The 14,560-nt window shown below is 35.8% G+C and overlaps 1 protein-coding gene across 2 annotated transcripts; it reads left to right on the top strand.

The window, feature by feature from the left end:
• Window positions 1–8,074: 8,074 nt before the first annotated feature.
• LOC137735292 (uncharacterized) lies at window positions 8,075–11,879 on the top strand. 2 transcript variants are annotated; one of them, XM_068474707.1, is made up of 4 exons: window positions 8,075–8,879; window positions 9,088–9,176; window positions 9,330–10,430; window positions 10,992–11,879. In XM_068474707.1, the coding sequence occupies exons 1-4, from the start codon at window positions 8,672–8,674 to the stop codon at window positions 11,748–11,750; spliced, it is 2,157 nt and encodes a 718-aa protein (XP_068330808.1). In that variant the 5' UTR covers window positions 8,075–8,671; the 3' UTR covers window positions 11,751–11,879. The 2 variants fall into 2 exon arrangements, with proteins under 2 accessions (XP_068330808.1, XP_068330806.1); XM_068474705.1 differs by having other exon boundaries at window positions 10,989–11,879.
• The last annotated feature ends 2,681 nt before the right edge of the window (window positions 11,880–14,560 follow it).

Below are 14,560 nucleotides of genomic sequence, written 5' to 3'. Positions count from 1 at the left end.
TGCCAACGGCTAAACTAGCGTCTTGGATTTGAATTTTTTTTTCCCGAACAAAATTTAAAAAAAATAATAATAATAAATTCTAATTTTACTATTTAAGTTATAGTTTTTAAATTTAAGTTGTTGTAGTCTTCAAATTAAAATAATAAATTATGTTTGGCCTATGGCCCACTACTACGAAACCTTTTATTAGTGTCGCTATAATAACCAACAAGAAACGTATATTACTGTTAGATATTAAGCAAAATTCGATAGAAAATGGATGCAATGATGGATATAATAAGCAACAGAATTACCAGCGTCATGAAATGAATTTTCCTACACAAAATACTCTAAGGCTAACAGAAAGTGTGTCGGATATGACCGACAGAGAATATATTAATAATGAATAAATAAGAGTATTCTCTGTCGGATAAAACTGATAGCAAATACTCTAAAACTGACAGAATTTGTGTAAGATATAACTGACAGATAATTTATTAATAATGAATAATAAGAACATTTTTTGTCGGATAAAGCCCACAGAAAATATATTAATAATAAAAAATATATATAAACCACTAGGAAACAAAACCTCTCATACAATGGACAAAAATCAACCTTAAAACCGGCAAAACCAAGAGATAAGATTACTTCCTCATCTTGCAGGGTTTTCTCTCTAGATGGTTCGGTCCCAGATTCCTATACAGAGACTTGTCATCGAGACTCATTGATACACCAGATATCTCCCTAAAGAAATCAATCTCTTGTCTACCTTTGTGCTATATATATGCACAAAATCTGTAGGTTTCGTGACTACCATTAACTGACCATCTGATGAAAAGCGAATTGACCTAGCAGCACCCAAGTTATTCTTCAAAACGGCAACTGGCAATGAAAGATTTCTTATGTCCCAGACTCGGGAAGTCTTGTCCTGGTTTCCGATGGCAAATATGCAACCATCAGGATGCCATGCTGACGCAAAAGAGTAATCCAGATGACCAACGACCTTAGCAATAGTCTGGAATGACCAAAAAAAAAAAAACAGAGTTGTATATAGATAGTAAACGATTCCATCCAATTGGAGAGATGAGCAGTTGCCAATTTCATCAGGAATTTAAAACACAAGCTGAACGTAATACAAATAATTTAAAACGTACTGATTCGAAATGTTGTTTCTTGAATTGTTCATCCATGGTGATTGAAGCGAGAAGGAGAAGGAAATGAGGAAAGGAGAAAATGGGGAAGGAATGGGGAAGGGAGAAGGCACCAGCGCAAGGAAGAGATGGAGGGGTTTTATTTTGGAAAATTTTCATTACTGTCGATTATAATCGACATAAAAAAATGACGGCAAAAATCCCCCCAAAATTTTAAATCCCCCCCCCCCCTCAAAATTTTGTTACAATTTTAAAAAATAAAATAATAATTGTTTGGTTTAATAAATAAATAAATAATATGTATTTAAATAGAATACCTTTTTAAAAATTAAATAAATAATTGTTTGGTTTAATAGATAATAACCCATGTAAAATATGCAATAAAGAAACAAAAAGATAATTGTACAATGAAAATGTCATCACACAAACTAAATATTGTCTAATCAATACTTGAAAAACATAATGAAAATTTAGCACAAATTACTTTTCTCACTTCAAAATTTAGCCAAATTTAACGGAGATATGCATTCTACGAAACTAGTTTCCATGATCTAACCGTCAAACTTGTTTGTAAATACTACAAGATCGCATACGTAAAAAATCGCAAAAAAAAAAAAATTTAGAGATTAGGTAAAGGAACAAAAGTTTTCAATGGTTATAAACGAAAAATCACAATTTAACGGTTATTTTAACTCCGATTTTGATGATTTTTTACAGCTACACTCCTCGACCCTATAAGAATGCAATGAATGATGTTTGTACCATACTTGACCAATCCCGAAACTACTAAGCACCGGTCAACATCATACCGTCAAGGACCCACAAGACTTTTCCTCCAACCAGGAGGCCAATCACAACACGACACATGTCGGTATCAGAAGCCAATCACAACACGACACGTGTCAATGTCAGAATAAAACTAGAAACTCTCTTCTATAAAAGGAGATCATTCTCCCCACAATAATCCCTAATGTCATTTGTACTAAACTATTCACTAGAACTCACTAAAAGAGAGCTTGAACCTATGTATTTGTGTAAACCCTTCACAACTAATGAGAACTCCTCTACTCCGTGGATGTAGCCAATCTGGGTGAACCACGTACATCTTGTGTTATTTGCTTCCCTGTCTCTATTCATTTACATACTTATCCACACTAATAACCAGAGCAACCTAGCGAAGGTCACAAACCTCACACCTTCTGTTGTATCAAAGTCCTCGCCGATTTTGTGCATCAACAAATGAATTCAATCTTCAATTTAAAATATTTACATTAGTGGATACCATAAAATCTTATTTTATACTTAATGGAAGTATAATATTAACTCTAAGTGTTTGTTTAATCTACCATTTTGATGCGATATGCATTCTATGAAACTTTTTTCAATGATCTAACCGTCAAACTTATTTGTACACACTTCAAGATTGTATACGTAAAAAATCGTAAAAAACAAACATTAAGAGATTATGTAACGGAACAAAAGTTTTTTACGGTTATAAACGAAAAATCACATTTAACGATTATTTTAGCTCCGATTTTAATGATTTTTTACAGTTACACTCCTCGACCCTATAATAATGTAATGAATAAATTTGATCTTCAATTTAAAATATTTACACTAGTGGATACCACAAAATCTTATTTTATACTTAATGGAAGTATAACATTAACCATTTTGACGCGATACACATTCTATGAAACTTTTTTCAATGATCTAACTGTGAAACTTGTTTGTACACATTCCGGGATCGCATACGTAAAAAATCACAAAAAAAAAAACACTCAAAGATTAGATAACAGAACAAAGTTTTCGACGGTTATAAACGAAAAATCACAATTTAAAAGTTATTTTAGCTCCGATTTTGATGATTTTTTACAGCTACATTCCTCGACCCTATAAGAATGCATTGAACGAATTCGATCTTCAATTTTAAATATTTACACTAATGGATACCACAAAATCTTATTTTTTACTTGATGGGGAAGTACATCATTAACTCTAAGTGTTTGTTTAATCTACTGTTTTAATGCGATACGCATTCTACGAAACGTTTTTCAATGATCCAACCGTCAAATTTGTTTGTACACAATCCAAGATCGCATACGTAAAAAATTGCAAAAAACAAACATTCAGATATTAGGCAACGAAACAAAAGTTTTCGATGGTTATAAATGAAAAATCACAATTTAACGGTTATTTTAGCTCCGATTTTGATATTTTTTACAGCTACACTCCTTGACCCTATAAGAATGCAATGAATGAATTTGATCTTCAATTTAAAATATTTACACTAGTGGATAAATCTTATTTTATACTTAATGTAAGTATAACATTAACTCTTAAGTGTTTGTTAAATCTATCAATTTGATAGGATATGCATTCTACGAAACTAGTTTCAATGATCCAACAGTCAAATATGTTTGTATATACTCCGAGATAGCATGTGTAAAAAATCGCAAAAAAAAAAAAAAAAAAAAAAACCATTCAGAGATTAGGTAACGGGACCATGAGTGAAAAAAAAAACATTCAGAGATTATTTTGGCGGCCGTCCAAAATTTTGCTTTGTTCTTGTCGGTTATATCCAACAGGGCCACGAGTGAAAAAAAAAAAATTTTAACCATGTGTTTATTTATTTATAATCAATATAACATTTTAAAATAATAAAATAGTCAATTTTTATCGGTTATAACCGTCAGAATACTAAAATAATAAAACAGTAAATTTCTATCGTTTATAACTGCCACCATTAACTTAAAAACCGCTGGAATATGTTAAAAATATTTATAAAAAAAAAGAATTCAAAAATACTTGCGGATATAACTGACAAGATTTCATTGTTATCCGACACTAACTGAATGATGTGCTGGATATCTTTTATTTGACATAATGGCTTATTAAACTGCCACCATCATCTGACACCTAAAACTAATATTGTAGTAATGGCCCCTTGGCCCCCTTGGTTAGAGATGGTTTTTTGCCACGGGGTTATGTTTGGTCTATGTACTTTGGCCCTCTCGGTTGGAGATGATATGAAATATGGCCCGACACTGTTTATTAAAATATAATTTTTTGGAGGGCTATAGGGTTAAAGAGAACCATCTGGCCCTCCTTCTGTTGAAGATGGCCTAAACTTGCACCACCACGGCCCTCCCAAAGCAGTTCTTTCCGCTGCTGCCAAACATAGATAACAATTATTCGTTTTGAGCCCAAACTTGTACCGAAGGCCCTTATAGATCCAATCCATAATAGATGCAAATATTTTTGGGGCCTTTAGAAAGAACTTCTTTTAGGGCTTTAACCTCTTTCCTGTCTCTATTTTGAAAATATTTTTCTCTTGTGAAGACATGGTTGACCGGTAGATGACACTTTATCAGTGGCAAAAAATAATTATGCCTATGACTCTAATGTGTATTCCATCCCACCAATCCTCCTCCAAACTAACAATTTAACCAACTTGATAGAAAGTGATAAACTGAATCTTTCAATTAATGAATCAGAATGATACATCCAGAGAGTATTTATACATACATCAAATAAGTGCTGACTCATTATCTACTTCTATCACAACTAATGTTATCATTTGTAAAATAAAATGACATGGTTAACCTAATTTATTTCCGATCACTTTGCTATCCCATACACAAATACCGTACAATAAGGAAAGAAATTCAAAATCTAGTTGTTACATATTTTTACGTAGATATAATTTTGTGGAGGAAAAATTAGGGGCTCTTCTCTATTTCTCTTCTCTCTAATAATGGATACTGCAACATGATTTTAGCATGCACAAAAAATAAAAATGTAAAAAGGTTATGGGACCTCTCTTTATATCGTCTCGATCATAACATTATTCTCCTTGTTTTCCTATGTTCAATCATAGCCTTCTTTCTTTTTCTCTGTCTAACTCTAAGCCCACCATGACAGGATCATACGCTCCTCTCTTCTCCTTCCTAGCTATTTGTCAAATTTTATTTATAAAATTACAGAAGGTAGAAATAATACGCGGAAGTTTGTATTTGCTTCCGATATTACAATTTAAAAGTATTATTTTTCACTTGTAAATTCAATTTATTGTCATTAAAAGAAAGTTAGAAATCAAAATATATACAAATAAGATTGGTAATCATAATCTAGGAGGCACTGGATTTGGTTATTTTCTTTTTTGCTGGGTTAAACATGACAGCTACTCAGTTGTTTTATTATAATTCGAGTTCCCGGGAACAGGACCACTTTGAATTTGAAATGTCTCTCTCTCTCTCTCTCTCTCTCTCTCTCTCTCTCTCTGTGACAGATTCAATTTAGAATTTAGAGCAAATGTAAGTTGTCAGGAATAATATGTATAGGGAGGAATCTGCCAAGTTTTGCGCAAAATCTGAATCAGATGACCTCAACCCTTTATTTGATACTCTTATAAAAAGTAAGAGGATAAGGTAATGAAAGATTCATAAAGTTCAAAAAATGATAAAATAACTCTTCAACACTCATACACTATCATTGTGTTAATCATGTGACCATGTCCTTCCCAAACCTGAAATTGGTCCTAATTCATTTGTCAATTATATTCAGGTTGGTGTGTTTTAATATATATTGATTACTATGGAGTGCAAAAATTACTACTCTTAACATATTTTACATGTATTTTCAAAATTTAAGATCTGACTTGAATTAAGTATTTTATTTCTATGCATTTGTTAGATTAATTTTTTTTTATTATCAGGATTTAGGTATTGTTTAACTAGAAGATAAATTTGTGGATCTTTATATGGAGTTCTACTCATTCAACTTCTAATAATTTGCTAGTACTAGGGCATATGATTTCGCCTTATTCTTCACTTCCATTCCTATTCGAACATCAGCTTAAATCACAGTACGTATAAAATGCCAAGTGTCATGTCAAGGGAAGAGTATAAGCATTTGAGGTTTTAAGCCATATGCTTTTGTGGTCCCCTAATACATCTGATCTTAGACGCTCTGGCCTGGCCTCAGTGGCCTGTCCTGTCCCTGGAAGGTCCAACTGAGGGCACCGAAAAATCTCAGTCAAGTGGGATCTATGCACAGTTTTTGTGGTCCATGCATGGCATGGTTTTGTTTATCCAATTGTCCTCGACTGCCTTCCCATGTTGAGAGAGATGATATTGTTTTAATAATTTATACGTGTGTAAGATACACCGATATTCAAATTATCAAAATTTAGTCGGACAAATCCATTTAATGAAAAGTTAGTAAACTAGATTGAGACTATCAAACTTTAGTCGTACAAATTCAGTCGTCTAACGTACGAATGCATTTGAATTTTTTCTAAAGAGATAATCCATGTAGCTAGCTAGATGATGGGTGCAACAAATGAACAGTTAATGCAGTTGCATGATTTTAATTTAACGGAATTTAATTTGGTGTTTCCTCATAGGTAAGGTCTGTGTACTTCTTGTGCACAAACTAAACTTACATAGCATATGCATAAAAGGTAAATATTGGCCACAAAAATTCCATTATGAAAATTAAACGGCCTTGTTTTTGTGTGAAACTATGGCAGTGTGAGTACCTGCTAATTAGTCTGTTATACCATGAATTGGATATCTTCGATCAACAGAAACCAAATTCTTCAGTCCCTCATGAGATAGATTTTAAAAAATAAAATGTTGAAAATTGTAGTGATGAAACTGACAATCGGTTCAGTGTTCATAATTGCTATATGTATGGTGTGCGGTGCTTTTCAATGTTATCGGTGATACTGTTCATATTGACATAAACAGTGTTCTGATTCATGATGGCTTATTGTTGACATTTAGGAATTCCATTCGATCATACAAATGATGTAATGGCTCAATAAATTAACGAAAAAAATCATTAACTTAGTGCACTTCAATTTCATCCTTCACATCATCATCATGTGTGAACATATCTATAAGAATTTCTCTAACATCTGCATTATTGGAATACATCAATTCTTTTAAAAGAAAAGGATAGATCTAAGATTCAATTCTCTCCGATTTGATATGATATTTGCAAGCAATATTGTAAAATTGATCCTGAATTCAAAAAATAATAATACAATGATCAGTAGTTGTCTATTCTCTCTCACGTGTCAATCCATTATATTTTTTTAATGTTGTGGTTTAATTTTGATCCCAGGACCTTAAGTTAATTAGGAGAGACCCAAAAAATTGTTAAATTTGCATACAAAAGGAGCATTTGGGTTATGAAAAAATTTTAAAAATTTGTTATAATTAGTTGCGAGGTTGAGGTTGGTACCAACTCAATTATTGAACTCAAAGACACCTTTGAGTTTGACAGGCCTTGGTTAAGTTAAACCCTACCCAAGTAGAGAAAAAAGGTAGTGATCTTAACCATGGTTAGCAAGTTAGCATCAGAGAATCAAACTATAGTAACTGAACTGAAATAAAAAACGTCATAAACTAATATAATTGATATTATAACAGAAGGGTTGGATTTAGATGCTCGCAGATCCCCAGTACACCTCCTCGTATAACAAAATCGTTTTGACACATGGGAATACACATACCCACATGCACTGTAGAGATGGATAGATGGATAAGAGATCAGGAGGGTTCATGGCTAATCTCTGATGCCAAATTTTCACCATAGAGCGATCCTTCATTGAACTAATTGTGTATTTTTTAACCCATGACAAGCGTTTGTCACACATTAACACCATTAGAACTAAAACTTGGATCAATGAGAAAATTTCTCCATTTCAAAGATATATAGATAAAACACAGTACACATATTATAATTTAAATATAAAAATAACATCGCGTTGCGATGTTGCATATACGCCGAAAAATCTCTGAACAGAGACGGAATATAGTGTTTTGACCAAAAAAAAAAAAAAAAAAAAAAAGAAGAGACGGAATATAGTGCAGTAAGAAGGGAGCAGAGGAGGTGCGTGGTCATATCGTCATCTTTTTCATTTCTTTGCATATTAATTTCGTTTCCCAATGAGGGTGAGAGAGAGGGAGAGAGATGGCCAGCAGTTGTTTCCTTGGTTTTGGTCTGGTAAAAGCTTGGGAGTGAGCGTCATAAACCACTAAGATAAAAAGAGATAAAATGCAGTGTGTGGAAGAGAGAGAGAAGATACCTAAAACTCACACTGCTCTGCGTATTAATTTCATCAAATCAAATACAAAACTCTCTCTCTCTCTCTCTCTCTCTCTCTCTCTCTCTAGCGTTTATGCTTTCATGGATCCGCTTTTCTCGCTTCTTCATGATGATCAGTGATCACAGCATCCCCACAGGCTTTTCTTCTGCTATTTTTCCACTCCAAACTCTCACAAACCGTGACCAGTCCTAATCCTACTCTTTTCTCTGCAGCTCAGAAGTCCTCAACACACATACACACACTAGTACTACTGCTTCTGCTCCTAGCTTCTGTCATTTTCATATTTTCATTCCTGTTTTCCCATTGTTGGAGAAGCTCTAGCAATTGCTTTTCATCCATCCATAGACCTTCCACCATATCAATCCTTCTAGTTTCTGTTGAAAAGCCAAAAGCAGTTTTCTCCTTTTTTCTACTTGTTATGGGAATGAGGGAGTGGTATTGGGGCTCTGGAAAATCCTCCAAGAGAGGTAGAGGCAGTGGAGGACCACCAGACGAAGACATCACCACATCTTCTGGTTGCATGTGTGCCGTCTTTCAGTTGTTTGACTTCCACCAACTTCAGCTTGCCAACTTACACCACCACCAACAACCTTCTTTCGACCCAGAAGATCTCACAGTACCAAAAGGTCCTCGCTTTCTCTCTCTCTCTCTCTCAATGTTTTATTTTAAATTTTTTATAATACAATTTCTTCGTAAAAGCGACGAGGTAAAGTGCGTTGCACCTGAACCTTAGAGGTGCGCAGGGGTGAATGCTCTTAATCAACCAAGCGTTTCGGATAAATGTGGATAACTTTAGTAGTGAATAATTAAGTTCAAATTGTGGAATTGATTCAGGTGTTGAAGCACCTAGAAATAGCTTGGATTCATCAGAAGGGACTTCACTGTCATCTATCACAAAAGAAGAAGAAAATTTAAACAGTCCAGTAAGTCGTTTTGTTACAATATTTCTTGTCACAAAAAATTATAATATCTATATATTTTTGTATCTAATTTGCTTCCCTTTTGGGGTTTTTCAAAAAGTAAGTCATGATGATAGTAATGATGGAATGGTCCCCCTCAAATTTGTGTGTTTGCAGATTTTGAAGTTCCAGAAAAGTATGCAGATCAAAATAACCAAAGCAAGAATTCCTTCAGTTGATTTTTCATCAGATATTAGCTCACCAGGCATGACAAAGACTCCAAGTTTGGTAGCAAGGCTAATGGGTCTTGACCTTCTTCCTGACCAAACAAACTCACCCTGTTCAACTTCAACATCCAGTACCACCGGTCATAAAAAAAATACAAAGTCCAGGAAACCACTCAAAGGTAGAGCAAGACGACATGCCGTGGACACGAGTGACATGAATGCTACAGCTGGAACTCGCTCACTGCCTGAGACTCCGAGAATATCATCAGCCAGAAGATCGGACGTCGATCTTCACCACCGGCTTTCGCTTCAAATCAACAAAGAAAATGTTGGGGTTTCTGAGGACTTGGATTTTTCCAAGTCATCGTACAAAAGGAGGGACTTAAAGCTGATTAATTTTGGAGACCATGAGAACGTGGAAAGCCCAAGTCACTACGCTAGGCAAATTGTGAAGCAGGTGAGGGAAAGTGTGAGTAGGAGAGTTGGTTTGGACATCACAAACACCCCCAGATCATCAGTCAACAGAGACAACAACAAGCAAGGCAGAGATGAGCTGCTTCTCCAACTCAAATCCAAGAACATTGCTAATGCTGCTTCAAAAAGTGCTTTCGCAAAGGAAGGAAGTAGTACTCCAGCTTCTTGTTCTCCCAGGCTCAGATTCTTGGACTCCAACAGTCCCAAAGATCAAATTCAAGCACTTCCTCCAAAACCCAAATCACCTCTATCGTCTTTACCTCTAAAGCCAAAGCCTTTGCAGCCTTTGAAAGAAGATCAGCAGCGGCAGAAGCCGAAAAGCCAGACTGCTTCAGTTCAGAAGCGTAGACCAAAATCAGCAGATGATATTGGATACGGTCCAAGGCTGAAGAATAAGCAGAAGGAAGAAGCATTCGTGAGTTCATCAACGGCTACAAGAGCCATCAGTAATAATCATATTATTCCAGGTGACAAGAATTGCAAGAAAACCCAATTATTATTGTCAAGCAATGTCCCTACCCTTCTTGTTGTCAAGAAAGATCCTTCACCTCCAGATACCAAAATCCCCTCAAAACAGGTATGTATGTCGGACCCATTACTACGTAGGGGGCGTGATATTCACACACCCCATTTTACTTCTCACACACCCTTGATAATTTTTGTCCGTTGATCTTTTTCGATTTATCCGATCCGATTGCCGAAAATTAAAAAAATGTGTGAGAAGTAAAATGAAACGTGGATATCACACTTATTTCCCTTTTGTTTACCAGATCAACAGTCTAAACTATTCTATTGTCTGTGCAAGCGTTAATCACATTGTCCTGGCAAACCGACTTTCCTTTACTAGATGATAGTCTAAATTATCAGTTTGTCAAAATTAGTTTAACAGTGTGACTAACCCTGGCAAACTGACCTTTTACCGAGTTATTCTAAAGCACGAGTTCAAGGGTTAGTCGCACAGTCATGCTACATATTCGTACTTGATTTTATTCTAGTAGTTTTAAAATCTAAAGATCATATCTGTACCGATTTTGCATATTATTCTTGGTAGCTAGAAGCATAGAAGTACTTTTTTGTGATTCCACTCTCTCAACTGATTAGAATATTATGTTTGCAATGCGTTACGCAAATAAAGCAGCAGGCACAACAAGTAAAATCTGAAGCCCAACAATCGAAACGTAGGTGGTCACAGTTATCTAGTTCCACGAGCCATACGTACTACAAACATCAACAAGTGACCCGGGTCCCCCACGTGCTCGCCACCCGACACTGCATCAACTTTACCGGCGACATCCCTAACGGTAACGCCGGCACCAACACCAGATCAACCACCGGCGCTGGTGGAGCAGAGGCAGAGCGGCACCTGTACGTCACAAGAATATTAGCCCGTGCTGGCATCGATAAAGACACCCTAGTCTCCTTCACAAATTGGTTCTCTCCTTCCCATCCCCTCGACCCCTCCATTTTTTACCACCTCGAACATTCTTACTCTACCGCTAGCGGTAAAAACGAGTTTTCGAGTTCGCTTGGTCATAGGTGGAACAGAAAACTACTGTTTCACCTTGTGGATGAAATTTTGGTGGAATTTTTGAGGCCTTATATCAACTTAAAGCCATGGGTTACGAGCTCAAATAATATTCTATTTGAATATTGCAATGGAATGCGTATCAATGGGTCACATTTGATCAACATTTTGTGCTACAAAATTCAGAGCTTCCCTTGTGCCGACTGCCAAGTTCTCGAAGACATCAACGCATTAATCGACAAGGACTTGCCGGAATCGAAGGTGCAGAGCGAAATGGAATTTGAGGAAGTAGCAGAAGGGATTGTTAAGGAGGTAGAGAAGGACATTTTGGACACTCTCATACATGAAACGGCTATGTCCCTATGGTTTTGAGTTTTACAATTTACAAGCTCGAGATTTTACGTCCAGAACCGGGACGTAGTATTATAATGGTGGGTGCATGCAGATGCAGGGTCAGAGGAGAGGACTGGGTCACAAGGGTGGATCACGTGATAAGATGCTATCGGCCCGGGGGAATAGTTTAGTTGGGGGGGTTGTGGCAGATTGGGAGCTGTAAAATGGTTGGGGGGGGGGGGGGGGGGGGGGGGGGGGTGGGGCCGGGGCGGGGGGAGGGTTTTTGACAGCCCGACAACCGTGGCAGACGACCCTCAGAGGTATCCATTCCCTTCTTTCCAACCCCTTTATAATTTGTAAATATGCTTTCTTTTACTTTCAAATTTTTTGTAATATAGTTACAAATTATAAGCACATCTTGTTTTTTCTGGTACGGATTCTTAATATCTACATATTAATTAGAAATGAAGCTTAGCTACATCTTGTTTTTTCTGGTGTATTCACTGTTTTATTAGTATTAATTGCAGATTAATAATGAAGCTTAGCTACATGTAACTTTTCTGTATTGAAATAACTGAAGTTTTTATGTTTTTAATTTAGTTTTTACACAGTTATCAATAGGGTAAGGTACAGTACTTTGTATATTGATTTGTCAATTTGTTTATATTTGGGATTGCAAAGGGTATACGCCAGGAGAATCTACAAAGGATTTGGTTCTTAAATCATGGGGGTTTGAACTTGTAAGTTAATTAATATGTCAACCAATAAACCAAAACCGCAATTTTTAAATACACACCCCTAATTTTATGGTCTTCACTTTTAACTAATGTCTATCTAACAGAACTCTGAAACTTAATCATGATCGCATAGATCAAATAGTGTACGATTATTTTGGTTCGACGACACTCAAACTCTATTTTACTAAAAGAGATGACACTTCTGTACTAAAGGAGGTTTTTTAGAGCAAATTATAGAGAGAGGATCCTCGTCAGATATTTTTTGTAAGGATCTTGGAAATCTTTGAATCACATCCATTCATCTTACGTACATTGTGCGGTCAGTTTTTGTCAGGTACTGTTTATATTCAATTTTAAATAAAAAAAATTACAATAATTTCTGACCGCACGGTGTACGATAAACGGATGTGATTATATGATCTCCAGGATCCTCAAAAAGAGGATCCGACGAGAATCCTCCTGGCAAATTATAAACCAGAGTTGCTGAATAAAAGGAGTACCATGATATGAACTTTAGAGAAGAATATGTTCTAAATTCCTCAACTATACAAAGTGCATCTGTAAATATTTCAAAGATAGTGTTTCAATTATGCACACAATGCAACCAAACTCTTATCCATATATGAACTCACTATAACTAATTGGTATCAAACTCGTCATCTACTTAAGTCGAATGTAATATCTTTAAGGTAGAGAAATTAATATCACCAAACTTTATCGACCACACGGTCAATCCAATTGATGAGTTTATATATATAGTTGCCATTTAATGTTTCCAATTATAATCTTACATACCTATAGATCTCATAACATAACATAACATAGCATGGCAGTGAGCTAAAAATTCCACAAATATGTAGAAAAAGCTGAGCGGGAAATTCAAATCAAATGCAATGTCACTGACATAATATGTATATTGTCATGCATGTGGGTTGGTGCATATATATAGGGTTTAATTATTGGTCCTGATGATGCAGATAAGTAGGGCTGGAGATCTGTGAGGGTTTGACTGCATCCAATTAAATGATGTTTGAACTGTTTGGGGGAAAGACTTGAAGCTTATGGATCTGTATTTTTCTACCCTACTGTGTGGAAATAATCATATAAAGTTTATCAAAACTTTCGTACCTCTGAAAAAAATTTACCCTTAAATTAGATAACGATAGAGAAAGTAAATTAAATGTCTCAGACAAACGTGCTACTTGTTCATACCTAACGTTACGTTTTCGTGTAAATACGATTTACTCCACTAGATCATGACAGCTACCGAAATGACAAAAACTTCATGCATGAATGTGATTTCCATGTGAATTATGCACCATATCTAATCGAAGAAAGTTAAAAAATTTCTATAAAACCAATTAACAATATAGAAAGTCACAAATTACTTCCATTAAAGAGGGGTCGTCGATAACTTCAATTTAAGCAGTTTATGTACCTGAGGACACGAACAATTTGACTAATCATGCTTTGGCCACGACATTTGCTCATTTAAATGCTACTACCATCACCAAAGAGGGTCGTCGATAACTTCTATTCAAGCAGTTTATGTACCTGCGGATGCGAACAATTTGACTAATCCTGCTCTGGCCAGGACATTTGCTCATTTAAATGCTATACCATACTAACTCAACTTCTTATAAGTTCTTGCAAAGTTTCCTCATTTTTTCGATTTGAAACTTTGCCTTTCGAATCCTCACATTAACTCTCTTGACGTCACAAATAATAAGAGAGTGCTGATGGGAATTGAGAACCCAATGATGGTGACTTGAGTTGCAGGCGTATTTAAGGAGGTGTGGCCTAACTTCCAGAAATTCTTAATGCAAAAATTAAATGGAAACTTTGATGACATACACCACAGGGGCTTGACCGTATCTTCTTCCTTGCAGCAAGTCTTTGGACGTTATGTTGCAACTGTATACGAAGTCGGGCTCTGGTGGCCCGCGACTGTGTAATACGGCCAAGGCATTAGGACAGGCTATGAGCCCAGGATATATGATTCTGTCTTAATCTAGATCTGCACAAACTACTCTGCAACTGGGAGCAATGGTCCTTGTAGTTTGAAGCATATATTCGGTCGGCTTGTTATGCCGCACCAAGTAAGATTACGCG

Source organism: Pyrus communis, chromosome 5 (genome assembly GCF_963583255.1).
Source record: "Pyrus communis chromosome 5, drPyrComm1.1, whole genome shotgun sequence".
NCBI lineage: Eukaryota > Viridiplantae > Streptophyta > Magnoliopsida > Rosales > Rosaceae > Pyrus > Pyrus communis.
This window is presented reverse-complemented; position numbering and strand designations above follow the sequence as displayed.

What these genes read in the sequence shown, in the direction of transcription:
- LOC137735292 (XM_068474705.1), top strand. Translation starts at nt 8,672, where the DNA reads ATGGGAATGAGGGAGTGGTATTGGGGCTCTGGAAAATCCTCCAAGAGA. An exon ending in AGATCTCACAGTACCAAAAG is followed by an intron (nt 8,880 to 9,087) that starts GTCCTCGCTTTC and finishes GAATTGATTCAG; the next exon opens with GTGTTGAAGCACCTAGAAAT. An exon ending in CCAAAATCCCCTCAAAACAG is followed by an intron (nt 10,431 to 10,988) that starts GTATGTATGTCG and finishes ACGCAAATAAAG; the next exon opens with CAGCAGGCACAACAAGTAAA.